The following is a 15,090-nucleotide window of genomic DNA, read 5'->3' as shown; positions in this document are numbered from 1 at the left end:
TGTCTTGGTGATCGTGTTTTAAACTGCTTTAACGTTTCTATGATGCCCTCAGAGGATACACGTGTATTCAGTTGTCTCTGTATCTCCCTGAGGGTTTTAAAATAATAATAATATTAATATAGACTCTTATTATCTCCGTGAGTTGTGTCTAAGTGGCAATAACATGTCCCACGACAGTACTTTATAGTTAATTTGAACAAATTGTCATCCTATCTGTAGTCATTCTGCGAGGCCAAACATGATCTGGTTCCAGATTCTCAAATTTGAAGACTGATGATGATGATTTCTTGTTATACTTGATACTTCATATATTTCGTTTTTTGGTGGTTAGTCAGAGAAAACAAGACATCTGTGCCGTGGGAAACAACAGCCGGTTCTTTTTTTTTTACTAGTTTCTGACATATTAATCAAAAACACTCCGTAATTAAAATTAACTTCAGTGGCAGCGTTACACTAACACCAAAAAACATATTGAAAGTAATGCACAGTCTGAATAATGTGCTAAGTTTGTGAGATATTCACATCTGAAAAATGTGAGTAAATGTACAAAATTGTAAGTAAAAAAACCTATAAATAATTGTATTCTATTTGATTAAATGTATATTCTTACTGCACATTTTTCTTATATTGACATAACTACTTTAATGTATGTTTGGTAATCTTCTCTACTTCGAGCAACTGACACAACACCTAATTTCCCCTTGGCATAAGTAAAGTATTCTGATTGACTTTAGTACTGTTTCTTTCTGCATAATATGAACGTGTGTCGGTGTGATGTTTCTATGGTTTCCTGTTAAAGCTCCGTGGATAAACAGACCCTCACTCTGCTGGTGTTTCAGGTGCCGGAGGGGGTCCCCAACACGGCAGCGGAGGTGAGCGAGTTGCAGCTGATGGCTGAGAACCAGACCAACCTGGAAGTGAGCGCCGAGCAGGACAACAACAACGACAGCCCGCCACACACAGGTCGGGAACACACACACACATAAACGCACAAAAGCAATTGGATGGCTTAAAGGTCCCCTCCGAGATTCTGAAAGTTTCAGAAAAAAAGTTTCTCTCTCTTTTTGTCCTGATCCATTTCTATAAAAACGTGTCTGAAAATGAGCTGATCAGATTTTGGCCACTTTATGATGTCATAACATGTTTTGGCTTGTGTAACCATTAGCCAATCAGCAACCAAGGTAACCCCCCCCCCCCCTTATCACCTGAATCTCCTCCATTAGGCGCGTTCACACCAAGTACTTTTCCCACGAAGGTTCCTGAGAACTCTTTAGTTCTCATGAACTAAGTACAGATCGCGTTCACACCGGAAATTAGTTCCCTGAGGGAGGATTAGGCAAATGAAGCCGCTGACGTCACTTCTTCTTCTTCTGCTTTGGGTTTACTGGCAGGCCGCAAACAACTTCACGGCGTATACTGCCGCCTAAAATCCCCGGCCGGAAGTCCCCGGAGTTGGGGACTGGCTTCAGTAGAAGCTGCTGGGACTCCCAGCAGCTTCTACTGAAGCCTTCCGAGTAAATCGCCAGAACGCCGACACCTCCTCGTCTCCACCGCTCCCATGTTTTATTTTGTGTTGTCATAAGTTAGTCTCTCTGCGTTTCTGCGCTGGGCTAATGCTAATGCTAATAATGCTAATGCTAATAATGCAATGCGAGGATAATAAAATGGTGGCTTCACAAACGTTTTTGGGAGTTTGACGGGGCGTGGTTTGCATTCCGCCCAGCCAATCAGACACAGGAACCTTTTTCTCCCACGAAAGTCCCTGCTCTCTAGCAGGGACTGAAAAGGGGGTAAAAAAGGTTCTCTAGAACTAATTTAGTTCCTGGGACTTTTTGGTGTAAACGCAACTAAATCGTAGTTCTCAGGAACCTTTGCGGAAAAAGTACTTGGTGTGAACGCGCCTAATGTGTTCTTTTTAACCAAATCTCTCTCAGAGGGGCGTGGGGAGGGGCTCCTTATTTTCATCTAAAGTAACAGACAGAGAATCAGCACTTTGGAAACAGGGTTGAAACAGAGGGGATTATGGGTAATGCTGCAATGATCTGTTTGGTGTTTCAGCCAATCAGAGACATGTTCTGTATTTAACTGAGACCTATAATATATTGATGAAAAAGAGTATGAAAGGAGACCTTTAAAGGTCCTGATTTCATGCTGGAAATGTTTAATAGATTTCCTTTTTGGTGCATTTCCCTCTCGCATACTCCTAAGACATAGAGTTGGGAAAAAAGGGGCATTGCAGCAGGACCAAAGCCCATGTATTGCATATTACTCAAGATGCAATCCATTTAGATTTACATGTGTTAGGACTTCTGGGAAAGGTGACAGTACATTTAGAAATATAAATCACACATGAATTAGTTTCCTGGCAGAGCAATGACCCCATAAAGTTTGAGAGCAGCAGTCATTAAAAACGTAAGTCCCTGGGTGTTAAGGAATGTCCATTATTGGATGTACTTTCTCTGCTGATGAGTTCTTGGTGATGAGTTTCTAGATAACCATCTGTTTTTGTATTCTGCTATTTGACTCATATGCTATTCTTTAAAAACAAATGGCTCTTTTGGGAAATCTTCCAGGAGTTCTTCTCGGAAAGATGTACCAACACTCAGTCTAAGAGTCTCACATCACGTTTGTGTGATATTTTAAAAGATGAACCCTCCATGGACTCTAAGTGTTCAATGGAAAGGAGCATTGCTTTAGTTGAGCAGCAGCACACAGGCTTGATCCTGGAACAATCCACAGGCTTCTCTCTCTCCGTGGGACTGAACCCAGGCGGAGAGATTTGTGGGTTTGTGGCATTTAACCCACAAAGCACCCTGGGAGTATTTTGAACAACAGAGGAGTACAGTCCCCCTCTCTGTGAGCTGCAGTCACGGTGTAAGGAGTTTACACCAAAACACATTAGCCTCCTCTGCATGGTGTTTTATTGAAGTATTTAAATTGCAGTACAACCGCACATGCTCTGCTGCTTCTCTGAGTGGGAAACAGTCCTTACTTAAAGAGGAGGAAAGCAGGAAAGTGTAATTTACAGCTCTGTAGAGTTCAGTTAAACTACTAATAATTGTCTCTGACCTACTTTAGGTAAAAATGTGCCGCACACCATCATTCAACCTTTCTTTCTGGCCAGACGTGCATTTCTTTTTTTGTTTTTCTGAACTACTTCCGAACATTTCATCCTGATAAAGACTTATTACCATCTATTTACGCTGATTAGTCACAAAACAGTTTTTCACTACATGACACTTGTGGCTGAAATAATTCATAAAGACAGTTATTTAAATCAATTCTTCTATCTGTCAAGTTAATTTTAAACACTACTAATTGTGTTGTTCATCTCTTTTTTGGCAAATAAATGACTCGTGTGAGATTGTTATTAACATGATATCAATATATATTTATCATTTAACGCCTATCCTCTAAACCGGTACATCACGACACCCCCAGCGCTGATTTCTGTCATGATTAATATCTATATAGGTTTAACATTTTTTAATTGTCCCTACTTTTATTTATCTACAATCTTTTTTGTAATTTTTTTTATAAATATACAACCGGACTTCCAGCACTTTCCTACAGTATGTTACTCCAACGACAAAGAAGCCTTTTAATATATGAAAGTATGGCATGAAGACGGGTCTAGTGAGGGTTGAGACATTTAGTTAAATTGTCATATCTGCTGTGCACTCTTCACATCCACAATTTACAGCTTTTGATCTGTTTAACATATTCTAGAGGGGATAGAAATGGCTTTGTCTTGAATGTTTTTAAATATATGTTGTGTCTACCTATTCGTCTGTGTTTTGTAGTCAGTGCTGGCGGGGACATGTCCCAGTCTGTGGAGGTGGACCTGTCCTGCAGCAATCTGACTGAACTGGACCTCGATGCGGATGAAGTGTTTATTGTGTCTTCAGCTCCAAGTTCAAGCAGACTGCCCTTCTCCCCTCACACAGTAAGGACTCATTTCATACCTATACAGTGTCTACCTGACCTAAATTTGAAAAGATAGCGTGATGAAGGGATGACGTGTTGGTGAAGGGGAAGCAATGGGCTTTTTTCCATTTGATTTAGAAACAGAAAATAAGATCCGTGTCTAACACATGGCTACTTACACGTTTTGTTCAGCAGGATAATCTCCACATGTTAACACCACTTTATGATTTTTGAGAAGAAAATACAATCTCCAGAAGTACAACGCTAACGTTAGGCTATAAAGGAACTACAGCACGGTCACATGACTTCACGTCACCACCGCTAAGCTAAAGGCGGCTAATGTTGGGCTATAAAGGAACTACATCACGGTCGGTCACATGACTTCACGTCACCACCGCTAAGCTAAAGGAGGCTAATGTTGGGCTACAAAGGAACTACAGCACGGTCACATGACTTCACGTCACCACCGCTAAGCTAAAGGAGGCTAATGTTGGGCTACAAAAGAACCACAGCACGGTCACATGACTTCACGTCACCACCGCTAAGCTAAAGGCGGCTAATGTTGGGCTACAAAGGAACTACAGCACGGTCACATGACTTCACGTCACCACCGCTAAGCTAAAGGCGGCTAATGTTGGGCTATAAAGGAACTACAGCACGGTCACATGACTTCACGTCACCACCGTTAAGCTAAAGGCGGCTAATGTTGGGCTATAAAGGAACTACAGCACGGTCACATGACTTCACGTCACCACCGCTAAGCTAAAGGAGGCTAATGTTGGGCTATAAAGGAACTACAGCACGGTCACATGACTTCATGTCACCATCGCTAAGCTAAAGGCGGCTAATGTTGGGCTACAAAAGAACTACAGCACGGTCACATGACTTCCCGTCACCACCGTTAAGCTAAAGGCGGCTAATGTTGGGCTACAAAAGAACTACAGCACGGTCACATGACTTCCCGTCACCACCGCTAAGCTAAAGGCAGCTAATGTTGGGCTATAAAGGAACTACAGCACGGTCACATGACTTCATGTCATCACCGTTAAGCTAAAGGCGGTTAATGTTGGGCTATAAAGGAACTACAGCACGGTCACATGACTTCACGTCACCACCGCTAAGCTAAAGGAGGCTAATGTTGGGCTATAAAGGAACTACAGCACGGTCACATGACTTCATGTCACCATCGCTAAGCTAAAGGCGGCTAATGTTCAGCGTGACCATTTTGTTTAGACACTCGTTAGCAACGGACATTTTTATGACACATTGGGGCATTAACTGACATATCTTATGATGTAGAACAAAATGTAAACATCTCTGCAGCTTGTCTTAACCACATATCCTACCTTATTTTCAGCATCTAACCACTTACAAAATAGTTGACTTAGAGACAAGGGAAGGTGCTAAATCATTAATGCTAACTAATTTCTGGATGTTCCTATGATTTTTCCTCCACTTTACTGTCTATCAGTCAGTGGATAAAACAGCTTTTACCTGAAGGAAGCCATGATGCTACACAGCTGTTAGAATAATTCTGTATCTGATCTCAAGGCCCAGCAGCCAGTGGGTGATCTCCTGGCTTCGGGGGAAGTGATCCCTGCACCAATGATCATCAGAGGTGACGGGGCATTCATTGCTTTGAATTGGCCCAGTGTTCCTAACAGGACTGACACCATTTATTGGCGTACGCGTGGTACACTCTAAAGCTATGAGGACATAAATGGGAAATGAAGATAATTAAAAGATGTGAGAAGCGTTGAGGAACAAGTAACGGTTCCACCGAGAATTTTTTTATCCGATCTCTTTTGTACTTCCTTGGAATAAGAGTTGGCCTAAAACAGCTCTGGCAGCTTTTTGAAGGACTGGCAAGCTTTTGTGCAGCCTAGACTAATGGAGTACTATCTCCAGAGCCAGATTCCCAGCTCTAATTGTGTGTGTGTTTGTGTGTGTCATGCACGCTTTGGCACTCAGTGTGTGGTCTGCTTGTGTGTATCCTCGATGCCATGTAAATAATGTTGGAGGAATGTTGAAAGGGGTCAATGTTAATGACAAATTGTCAATTAATCTTCTCGGGGTCATGGCTAAGTAAACTTCCAGGTTAGCGTGACACAATGTAGCCGAGAACCCCCCTTTTGATAAACATTATTTTGGAAAAGGACCCTTTAGAAGTAGAGCTTTACAAAAAAGGAAGAATTGTATTAACCCATTCGCCTGTTTTTGAAAATACTGTATGGAAATGTAGATCAATAATTAAGAAATATAGGTTAAAGTCAACTTTATTGATCCATTGTTAAAATATAAAAGCTATATAATCATATATTGTATTAGAAAATATCCTCCTTTATCAACTGCAGTTTTAAACATTGATGAATCACTAATTATAATCCAACAATAACATATTTAATATCCTGAAAAGAGTACTTTTACTTGTGGTACCTAAAGTTTATTTAAATGTTAATCATTGTAATTTTTAGAGAGTATGCTATGCTTTAGGCAGCATGATGACATCAAGACAGAAAAAGCTGGATCAAAACTTTTTTTTAATTCCTCACTTTCCAAAATTCAAAAAACGTAAGTCAACTGTTTCTCGTTTTTCTGATGTCAAGTTTCTCCAGCCGGTCTTAGACCCCGCATCCGGATCCGCGGTTTATAAGCGACTTGTGGTGGGTGGCTGATTTCTCACCTCGTGTGTCAAATCTAAAAGTTGCCATTGTGTTCTTGGAGCTTTAGCGTACCAAAAGAACATTTTATTTAAACCCCTAAGCTAATTCTTGTCTAGACAAAGCTAGCTGCTAGTGACTCTGTTTAAAGGATTATCTGCACTCGTTCTCTGTCTGATGGTTGCAACCCTAAAACCTTACCCCCCTCCCCCAATCAACAGCAGCTGACCGACCAGGAAGAATAACACGGCCTTTGCACAGCGAACCTGTCAATTAGCCTTTTTTAACGAGAGTCAATACAGTAAAAGTGGTTTGGACGAGTGATACACAGAGCTGATTGAAGGAGGTGTGCGTGAACAAGAACACTGTGTGACTGAAATCCTTCCAAAAGTCATGCTGTTTTCTCGACAACTTTACAGAATAATAAAAATTGGTACGTGACACACACACGTTGGCTGGCTGGCTGTGTGTGTGAGAGCCAAGCTGATCAGCACAGTTCCTTCTTGTTAATCCATTAGTGTAGCACACAATGCAATCTGCAGGGAGAATTCAGGTGTTAGGGGGAAACAGAGTAGGTGTAATTAGCAGATTGGCAGACAGTCACTTCCTAATATCCCAACCATAATGACTGTGTTCAGAAATCCTTTCTTTATCCCACAGCGGGGACACTTTCATGCCAGCTAAGGGTACAGTGCAAGTAGAGGGTAAAATAAAAAGAGTGGCCTAACATATCAAAAAAAGGGGCAAACACATGTTAATAAAATCAAAATCAAATAAGCCAGGTAGAAAAGACCAGAGATTGTAGCCTTTGCAGACAATTTACATGCACAAAGACCTAATGAACGCACTACAGGAAAGGGAAACCCAAAAACGCATAATAGGGCCTCTTTAAAATGTCAAATGGGGCAGTGCCATTGTTACTATCTGAGTCTTTTTCTATTGATGTTATGTCCCAGAGACTAACCAGGCTGCTGAGGCCACCTTTGACATGTGAGCTATTTACGTTGTATGGTCTTTTAATTAGGTTGTTTATATTCTCTATGCCCCTCTTGTCTTTTTACCTTTAACCAACATAGACAAATATCAAGACACAATACATGAAAAACAAACATTTAACATAACAGCACAATCAGTAACAGCACAAGACCCTTTAGCGTTTATTATTATATATGTTTTCTGTGTCTCCTATTTTACACTCTACCTTCTCTTCCTATGTTTATGTATGCACAATTATAGACCAAAGGAAATTGTGAAATCTACAATCTGATTGGCAAAAAATGCTGTTTTCAGCTTTTGAAACACGGAGATTTCTTACTTTTCTCTGTTTTACATAATATAAAACCGATTTAAGACATTACCATGTACTTTGGGAAACTACAAATCTTTATCAGCAGATTCATCATGTTTTTTTTGTATTGTTGGATGTAGCTGTACTTAAATCCCTCTGTTGTTATCTTTAACGTCTACATGCTACCACTGGCTCAGATAATGAAGAACAACAAAATAAGTTACCATAGCTATGCGGATGACACACAAATTTACGTAACCATTTCACCAGGGGACTATGCACCAATTCAAACACTGAGTAAGTGCATTGAACAAATCAATGACTGGATGTGTCAGAACTTTCTCCAATTAAACAAAGATAAAACTGAGGTAATGGTTTTTGGAGCAAAGGCAGAACGTTTAAAAGTTAGCGCTGAGCTTCAGTCTGCAATGTTCAAAACAGATAGAGCCAGAAATCTAGGTGTAGTCATGGACTCTGACCTGAGTTTCAACAGTCACATTAAAACAGTTACTAAATCAGCCTACTATCACCTAAAGAACATATCTAGGATTAAAAGACTAATGTCACAGCAGGATTTGGAAAAACGTGTCCATGCTTTTATCTTCAGTAGACTGGACTACTGCAATGGTGTCTTCACAGGTCTCACTAAAACATCTATTAGAAAGCTGCAGCTGATTCAGAACGCTGCTGCTCGAGTCCTCACTAACACTAAGAAAGTGGATCACATCACGCCTGCTCTGAAGTCTTTACTCTGGCTTCCTGTGTGTCAAAGAATAGATTTCTAAATACTGCTGCTGTTTATAAAGCACTGAATGGTTTAGGACCTAAATACATGTCTGACCTCCTGCTAAATGATGAACCATCCAGATCTCTCAGGTCTTCAGGGACTGGTCAGCTTTCTGTCCCCAGAGTCAGAACTAAACATGGAGAAGCAGCGTTCAGTTATTATGCTCCAAATATCTGGAACAAACTCGCAGAAACCTGCAGGTCCGCTGCAACTCTGACTACTTTTAAATCCAGGCTGAAGACTTTTCTTTTTGTCGCTGCTTTTAATTGAACTATTCATATCTTAAACTGCAGTATGTAGTGTCTCTACTTTAAAGAGTCCTCTCCTGCTGATGTTCAGGTGTATATCAGTATGTAGTGTCTCTACTTTAAAGAGTCCTCTCCTGCTGATGTTCAGGTGTATATCAGTATGTAGTGTCTCTACTTTAAAGAGTCCTCTCCTGCCGATGTTCAGGTGTATATCAGTATGTAGTGTCTCTACTTTAAAGAGTCCTCTCCTGCCGATGTTCAGGTGTATATCTGTAGTGTCTCTACTTTAATCCTGTAACTTTTATCCATATATTTTTTCTTTTAATGTTTCTTTTATTAGCTTTTCTTTTTAATGACTGATTTTAAATGCCATTTTCTGAATGTCTTTCATTTTTTGTAAAGCACTTTGAATTGCCTTGTGTTGAAAAGTGCTATATAAATAAACTTGCCTTGCCTTGCCTTGCATATATGAATGTTTTCTGTGTCTCTCAGCAGCGGGAGAGGTTTCTGCGGCACAGTGACACCGGCCCCGTGGGGGAGTGGCCCTCTCCGGACTCCACCATCTCACCCTCTGGATCCACCAGGGAGGGCAGCAACAGGCCGAGAGCGTGGAGCGTCCGCACCTTCCAGGACCTCCTGCCTCCTCTGCCGCAGCTGCACAAGAAGTGGTGCAGCTGGAACTCCAGCAGCCCCTTCACCAAGCTGGTGGACAGCGTGAGTACAAAAAACAATTTTCATATTACACTGGAGCTGGTCAGTTCGATTCAGTTAATTACACCTCCTCAATTCGTTTCTAAGGCTTCCCTGTTTTTTTCAATTTGTCAACGGTTGTTTTTCTCTTAGTCAACTTTAATTTCTATAGTCAGTTTTGTAATGCTTTTTCAGGCTGAATTACTTATTCAGTGAATCTTTTTGGCTGATAAAAACCTTATTAGTCTACTTTAGTATAGATGGGTGAAACTAATTGGAATTGATATATATATATAATGTATATAATAAAAACGAGAGATCCCTTATCCTCAGCTCTGACCTCTTAGTGTTCAAAATTGCAACACACACTGTCTTTTGACCTCTCTTTAAAACAGACATGCAGTTTTTTTGGTTTAATAGATGCTTTTCTATTTGATAACATTCAAATAGAATTCAATCGAGCTTAATAATTTTTCCTTCACTCTCTTTATGTCTTTATTTTAGTTTTTAACCCTGACCAGTGAGAGGATTATGGATATCAAATATTTAGTGTTTTTCTTTACACCCATGCCTTTTTATTCATCGATCTCCAACTTTCCCAGACTCCAACCGGTTTGGCAGCGGACGGCAGAGCGGACCGCGGCAGGAGGATCTTCTCTGATGTTCACCTGGACTCTAAAGCCGACAGCAGCTCCATCTCTGACTCCACCCTGAGCAACGCCTCCTTCCCGCTGTCGCTGCCCGCCCAGAGGCAGCGGCGCCTCAACTCCACCAGCAACCTGCGGCGCTCTCGCTTCACCGGGCCCTGTTTCGGCCTCCTCTCCGGGACACAAGAACCAACAAATCCCTCTGTTGTTGTGGTTCCTCCAACACAAGGTTCCCCGTCTGAACCCAGCTCTGCTTCCTCCACTCAGAGTCAGACAGAGAGTGTGAAGAGGCGCGATTTCCCAGGCGAGAACGACCACATCAGCGTTCAGGTGTTCGCCATCTCCGAGGAGGAGGACCGGCAGCCTCTGGTCTCAGCCGAGCACCTGAACCAGACCTCTGGACCTCTGAATGGGGTGGTGAAGGGGACTTATGAGGGGAAGGGGCCCTCCAGCCTTAGCCCTCAGAGGGTCAGAGCAGAATGGAGGCCGCGGGGAAGCCAGGCATCCGGAGGGGTCGCTCCGATATCTCCCAACTCGAGCAAAATCAACGACAGCCCGCCGTCCTTCACTCAGTCCACAGTGCCGTGCAGTGTGAACAACCAGATGGGATGACTGGTAAAAAAGAGCAGGGACTCTGAACTCTGTTAGTGAAACATATATAACCTACTTCTTTATATTCCTGAAAAATCTACAAAATGATTACTACGTATACTGTAGCCTCCTGCCGGCAAATATAGTCATCTCACGCTTTCTATTTTTATAAGTTGTACAAAGATGGAATATTATGCTGCTTACTGTACCAAGGCAATGACTGCTGTGGTATTTTGTACGACAGGTGCAAAAATATTTCCATTAAGAGAAACGCTCTGCAGTTTCAGAAACCATGCAAATATTAAAACACAAATGTGCCGAAACACATGCAAATGAGGTTGATGTTCACCAACTTGACAACCCGTGCGCTGCGTTTACTAAAAGCGCTGCATAAACGAAACACTGCAAATACAAAACAATGCAAGAAGCTCAAAACACAACGGAAACAGGGACACTGAAAAGTGATGCACACAGCTGGAGCGCTTGTTATGCTGTCACTGTTGGCAGAGTTTCATTATTGTTAGTGTTTTGTCAGTAGATTTGAAGTTAGCTACGTTAGCAAGCTAGCTTACAGCAGATCAGAATTAATCACATTTTGATCAAATAAGCCGATAAAACTTACATTTTAATTGAGTATACAGTGACAGTTAGCAGACTTTATAATCCTGAACGTCAATAAACGCTCCGGTCCAGCTGTGTGTGTCACTTTTTATTGTCCCCATGTCCGATGTGTTTAAGCTTCACACAGCGTGTCGCTTTCAGTAAACCCTGCGCTGCATATTTTGTCAAGTTGGTGAAGATGCTTCGTCGTTTACATATGTTAATGGACATTAGTGTTTTTATATTTGCATTGTGTTCTGAAACTGCAGCGTGTTTCTATTATTGCAAATGTTTAATGTCATTGTAGCGCGTTTGCACCTGTCGGAAACCGTAATTATGTGTTCAAAAAAAAAGATGCGAACATGAACAAAAAAGTATTTCCTGAGTGAGTTTATACCCAGATTTATTAAGCGGTTTGATATTTTTCAGTGAGTTATAAGACTCCAAACATTGCACTTTGTATTCAGTAGCTCATTCATTTAATTTGGTATCTTTAAGCGGTTATCATTTTTAGCCCAAGCTAACAAACGCTTATACAATTACCTATTACCCTGAAGTGTTTTGCATACATTAATATGAATGTTGCAACAGTGTATGCATACTGTATGTACTTTTAAGGCTTATACTGGATTTTAAAAGGGAAATCAGAATATAATAAAAGCATCTAGAGTACTAATATTCACTATGATGTAGTATAAAGAGAGGACTAGAGAGCACAATAGTATTTAAAATGAGTTATTAATTACTGTAAAGTTTTAATAAAGGCTATGTCATTCACCTGTTGTGTCCTTGATCTGAAGATGTGTTTTTTTTTTATCATTCAGCACCAAAGTTAAGGATGTAAGAAGCTCAACGCTCAGCTTGTTTTCAGCAAAGGAGGAAATATAAATGCAAAGAAAGACATCATTTGCTTCTTAAAGGTGACATTTCAGTAACATCATTTTCCTAAAATACTCCACACTCATTTTTTGAGATAATACTTTCTTTGAATGATTAGCGTCTAAAGGGTTTGTTTTGTCACAAGAAATGTCTAATTGTCTTGTCCAGGGGGTGTGAAACTCAAATACACAGTGGGCCAACATTTAAAAATGGGTACTAGTGGAGGGCCGGACTGGTTCAATGTTTATTGTAAAACTTATTGAAATGAACTTATTGCACATATTAAACATGGAACTAACAAAGCTTAAATTATTGCCTACAAAAACAACATTAAACATTAAATAATCAGTTCCATTCCTTTCTTATGGCTCTATCTGCAGCTTTTCCAGTCATTTCTTATGATTACATTTCTCCACAGGCCAACAACAGCTTCAAAAAAACATTTCCCTCAAAGAACAAACCAAACATGCCCTGTCGTCGTAAGAAAGAAAGTGCAGAAGGAAACATCCATGTAAACTCAGTTTGCTGCTCTGTGATGCTAGTTCAAGCAGATACTTGGCATCTCATCTTGGGTGAAAGGTCATCAATGTTTGGGCTCAGGCTCTGAGCTGAGGAGACCCTCAGGATGGAGTGAAGGTGTGCGTGCAATATACCAGCGGGCCAGATCTAAAAGTAATTAGAAATTATCCTGCAGGCCGAAATTAAATCCACCAAGGGCCTGATTTGGCCCCCGGGCCTTGAGTTTGACACATGTGTCCTAGTCGGTTCATAATGTCAACAATTTAATATTTCTTCCTATTAGACATTTGGGCTCCACTTTACAATAAGACTACCTTTATAAAGGGTTTACGAATAGTTAGTAATTAATGTGTTAATTAGGTTGCGACTGTGACCGGTTGCTTGCCAAATAGTGAGCCCACATGTATCTAATGCTAAGCCGTATATTGGCTACCTAGCTTACTTCGTCTCCTTCATCAGCCAGCATCCTTGGTATCTGTTGCTCACTGAGTTGATTCTCGCTAAGTAGCCAATATAAGGCTTAGTCATCTTGCCAAATAGTGAGCCTGTGTTGATGTACAGTATGACAACTGTTACAACTGGTTTATAAATGGTTCTTAATGATTAATAAAGTGTTTACAACCTAATTATAAACCCTTTATCAATCCTTTGTAAGGGTAGTCTTATTGTAAAGTGGTACCCACATTTGTGTGAAATCGTGGTGTTTAGCATTCTTGAGTCATGGTCAGAAAAACATGTTTTATGACCTTTGGCCACCAAAATGTAATCAAACCACCAAAGTCAAAATATAGTATGTCATAAAGTACGTGAAAATATCCTAGTATAGTATTTGAGAATGTATTATACCATAAAACATAAAGTCATACTACAAATTGCATTTAAATGTCATGACATAGGATGGCATTCAACTTCATAGTATATCAATAGTATAGTATGTCATAATGTAAAATAAAGTGTCTTAATATATATTACACATACGGTTTATTATCGACCACAAATGGCTTTTTAATTAAATCCTGCTCGTTCCTACCCGTCTTAAACTCAAAGAAACTTTCAGAATATTAAAGGGAAATCAGCTTTTAAAGGTCACCTATTGTGTAAAATCCACTTCTTCATGTCTCTTCTACATCAACATGTGTCCCCTCTTCTTCATGTCTCTTCTACATCAACATGTGTCCCCTCTTCTTCATGTCTCTTCTACATCAACATGTGTCCCCTCTTTTTCATATCTCTTCTACATCAACATGTGTCCCCTCTTCTTCGTGTCTCTTCTACATCAACATGTGTCCCCTCTTCTTCATGTCTCTTCTACATCCACATGTGTCCCCTCTTCTTCATGTCTCTTCTACATCAACATGTGTCCCCTCTTCTTCATGTCTCTTCCACATCAACATGTGTCCCCTCTGTGGAAAGAGACTCTGAAAGTTTCAGGAACAAAGATTCTCTCTCTTTTTGTCCTGATCCATTTCTATAAAAACCTGTTTGAAAATGAGCTGATCAGATTTTGGCCACTTTATGATGTCATAACAATGTTTTGTCTTGTGTAACCATTAGCCAATCAGCAACCAAGGTAACCCCCCCCTTATCACCTGAATCTCCTCCTAGAGCACCATTGAGTTCTTTGTAACCAAATGTCTCTCAGAGGGGCTTGGGGAGGGGCTCCTTATTTTCATCTAAAGTAACAGACAGAGAATCAGCACTTTGGAAACAGGGCTGAAACAGAGGGGATTATGGGTAATGCTGCAATGATCTGATTGGTGTATATATATCTGAGACCTGTGATGTATTGATGGAAAACAGTTTACTAGGGGACCTTTAAGTGTGAACATTATTAAGCAGAGGCGAGCTCAAACACCCAGAATAAAGAAAGCCAGTTTGCACAGACAGCAGTCTTTTATTTTGTTTGGATAAACAGGCAAATCATATCCGTTTCAAATACAACTTTCTTTAGCATTGCTAATACAACAAACAGGGTAAAGAAGCAAACCTCACACATTTTCTTAACGTGATCTAGTGATTTAACTAGAACGTGATTTGATCCTAACTTTTCGAAATAGTGCAGTGCATACCGAGGCATCAGGTATGCACTGACGCATGTTCAGTCTCCCTTATTTCCAGGAGATGTGATGAGGTAGAGTGAGACCTGCCTCCACACCGAGACTTTCGCACACAGAGTGAGTCAATATTTGCCTCGGTGTCCAACATGCCCCCCACAGCCCACCCCAGGGGGCTGCAAAGCGCGCCTCCAAAGCCT

At 40.7% G+C, this 15,090-nt stretch overlaps 2 protein-coding genes across 3 annotated transcripts in view; one reads left to right on the top strand and one right to left on the bottom strand.

Annotated features, from left to right (window-relative positions):
* Positions 1–12,216, top strand: part of LOC307044728 (uncharacterized protein) — a 31,529-nt gene extending 19,313 nt beyond the window's left edge. For both annotated transcript variants that reach the window (XM_079690029.1, XM_079690030.1), the window contains exons 5-8: positions 840–963; positions 3,804–3,946; positions 9,403–9,624; positions 10,203–12,216. In XM_079690029.1, the coding sequence (XP_079546155.1) occupies positions 840–963; positions 3,804–3,946; positions 9,403–9,624; positions 10,203–10,859 (1,146 nt within the window). In that variant the 3' untranslated portion in view covers positions 10,860–12,216. The remainder of the gene's footprint in view (positions 1–839; positions 964–3,803; positions 3,947–9,402; positions 9,625–10,202) is intronic.
* A 2,718-nt stretch (positions 12,217–14,934) lies between these two features.
* chfr (checkpoint with forkhead and ring finger domains, E3 ubiquitin protein ligase) overlaps positions 14,935–15,090 on the bottom strand; it is a gene marked incomplete at its 3' end in the record, with an annotated part of 17,978 nt that continues 17,822 nt past the window's right edge. The window contains exon 14 of the mRNA XM_079687089.1: positions 14,935–14,996. Coding sequence (XP_079543215.1) covers positions 14,935–14,996 — 62 coding nt within the window. The remainder of the gene's footprint in view (positions 14,997–15,090) is intronic.

The sequence above is a fragment of the Notothenia rossii genome, assembly GCF_949606895.1.
Source record: "Notothenia rossii genome assembly, chromosome: 6".
Lineage (NCBI taxonomy): Eukaryota > Metazoa > Chordata > Actinopteri > Perciformes > Nototheniidae > Notothenia > Notothenia rossii.
This window is presented reverse-complemented; position numbering and strand designations above follow the sequence as displayed.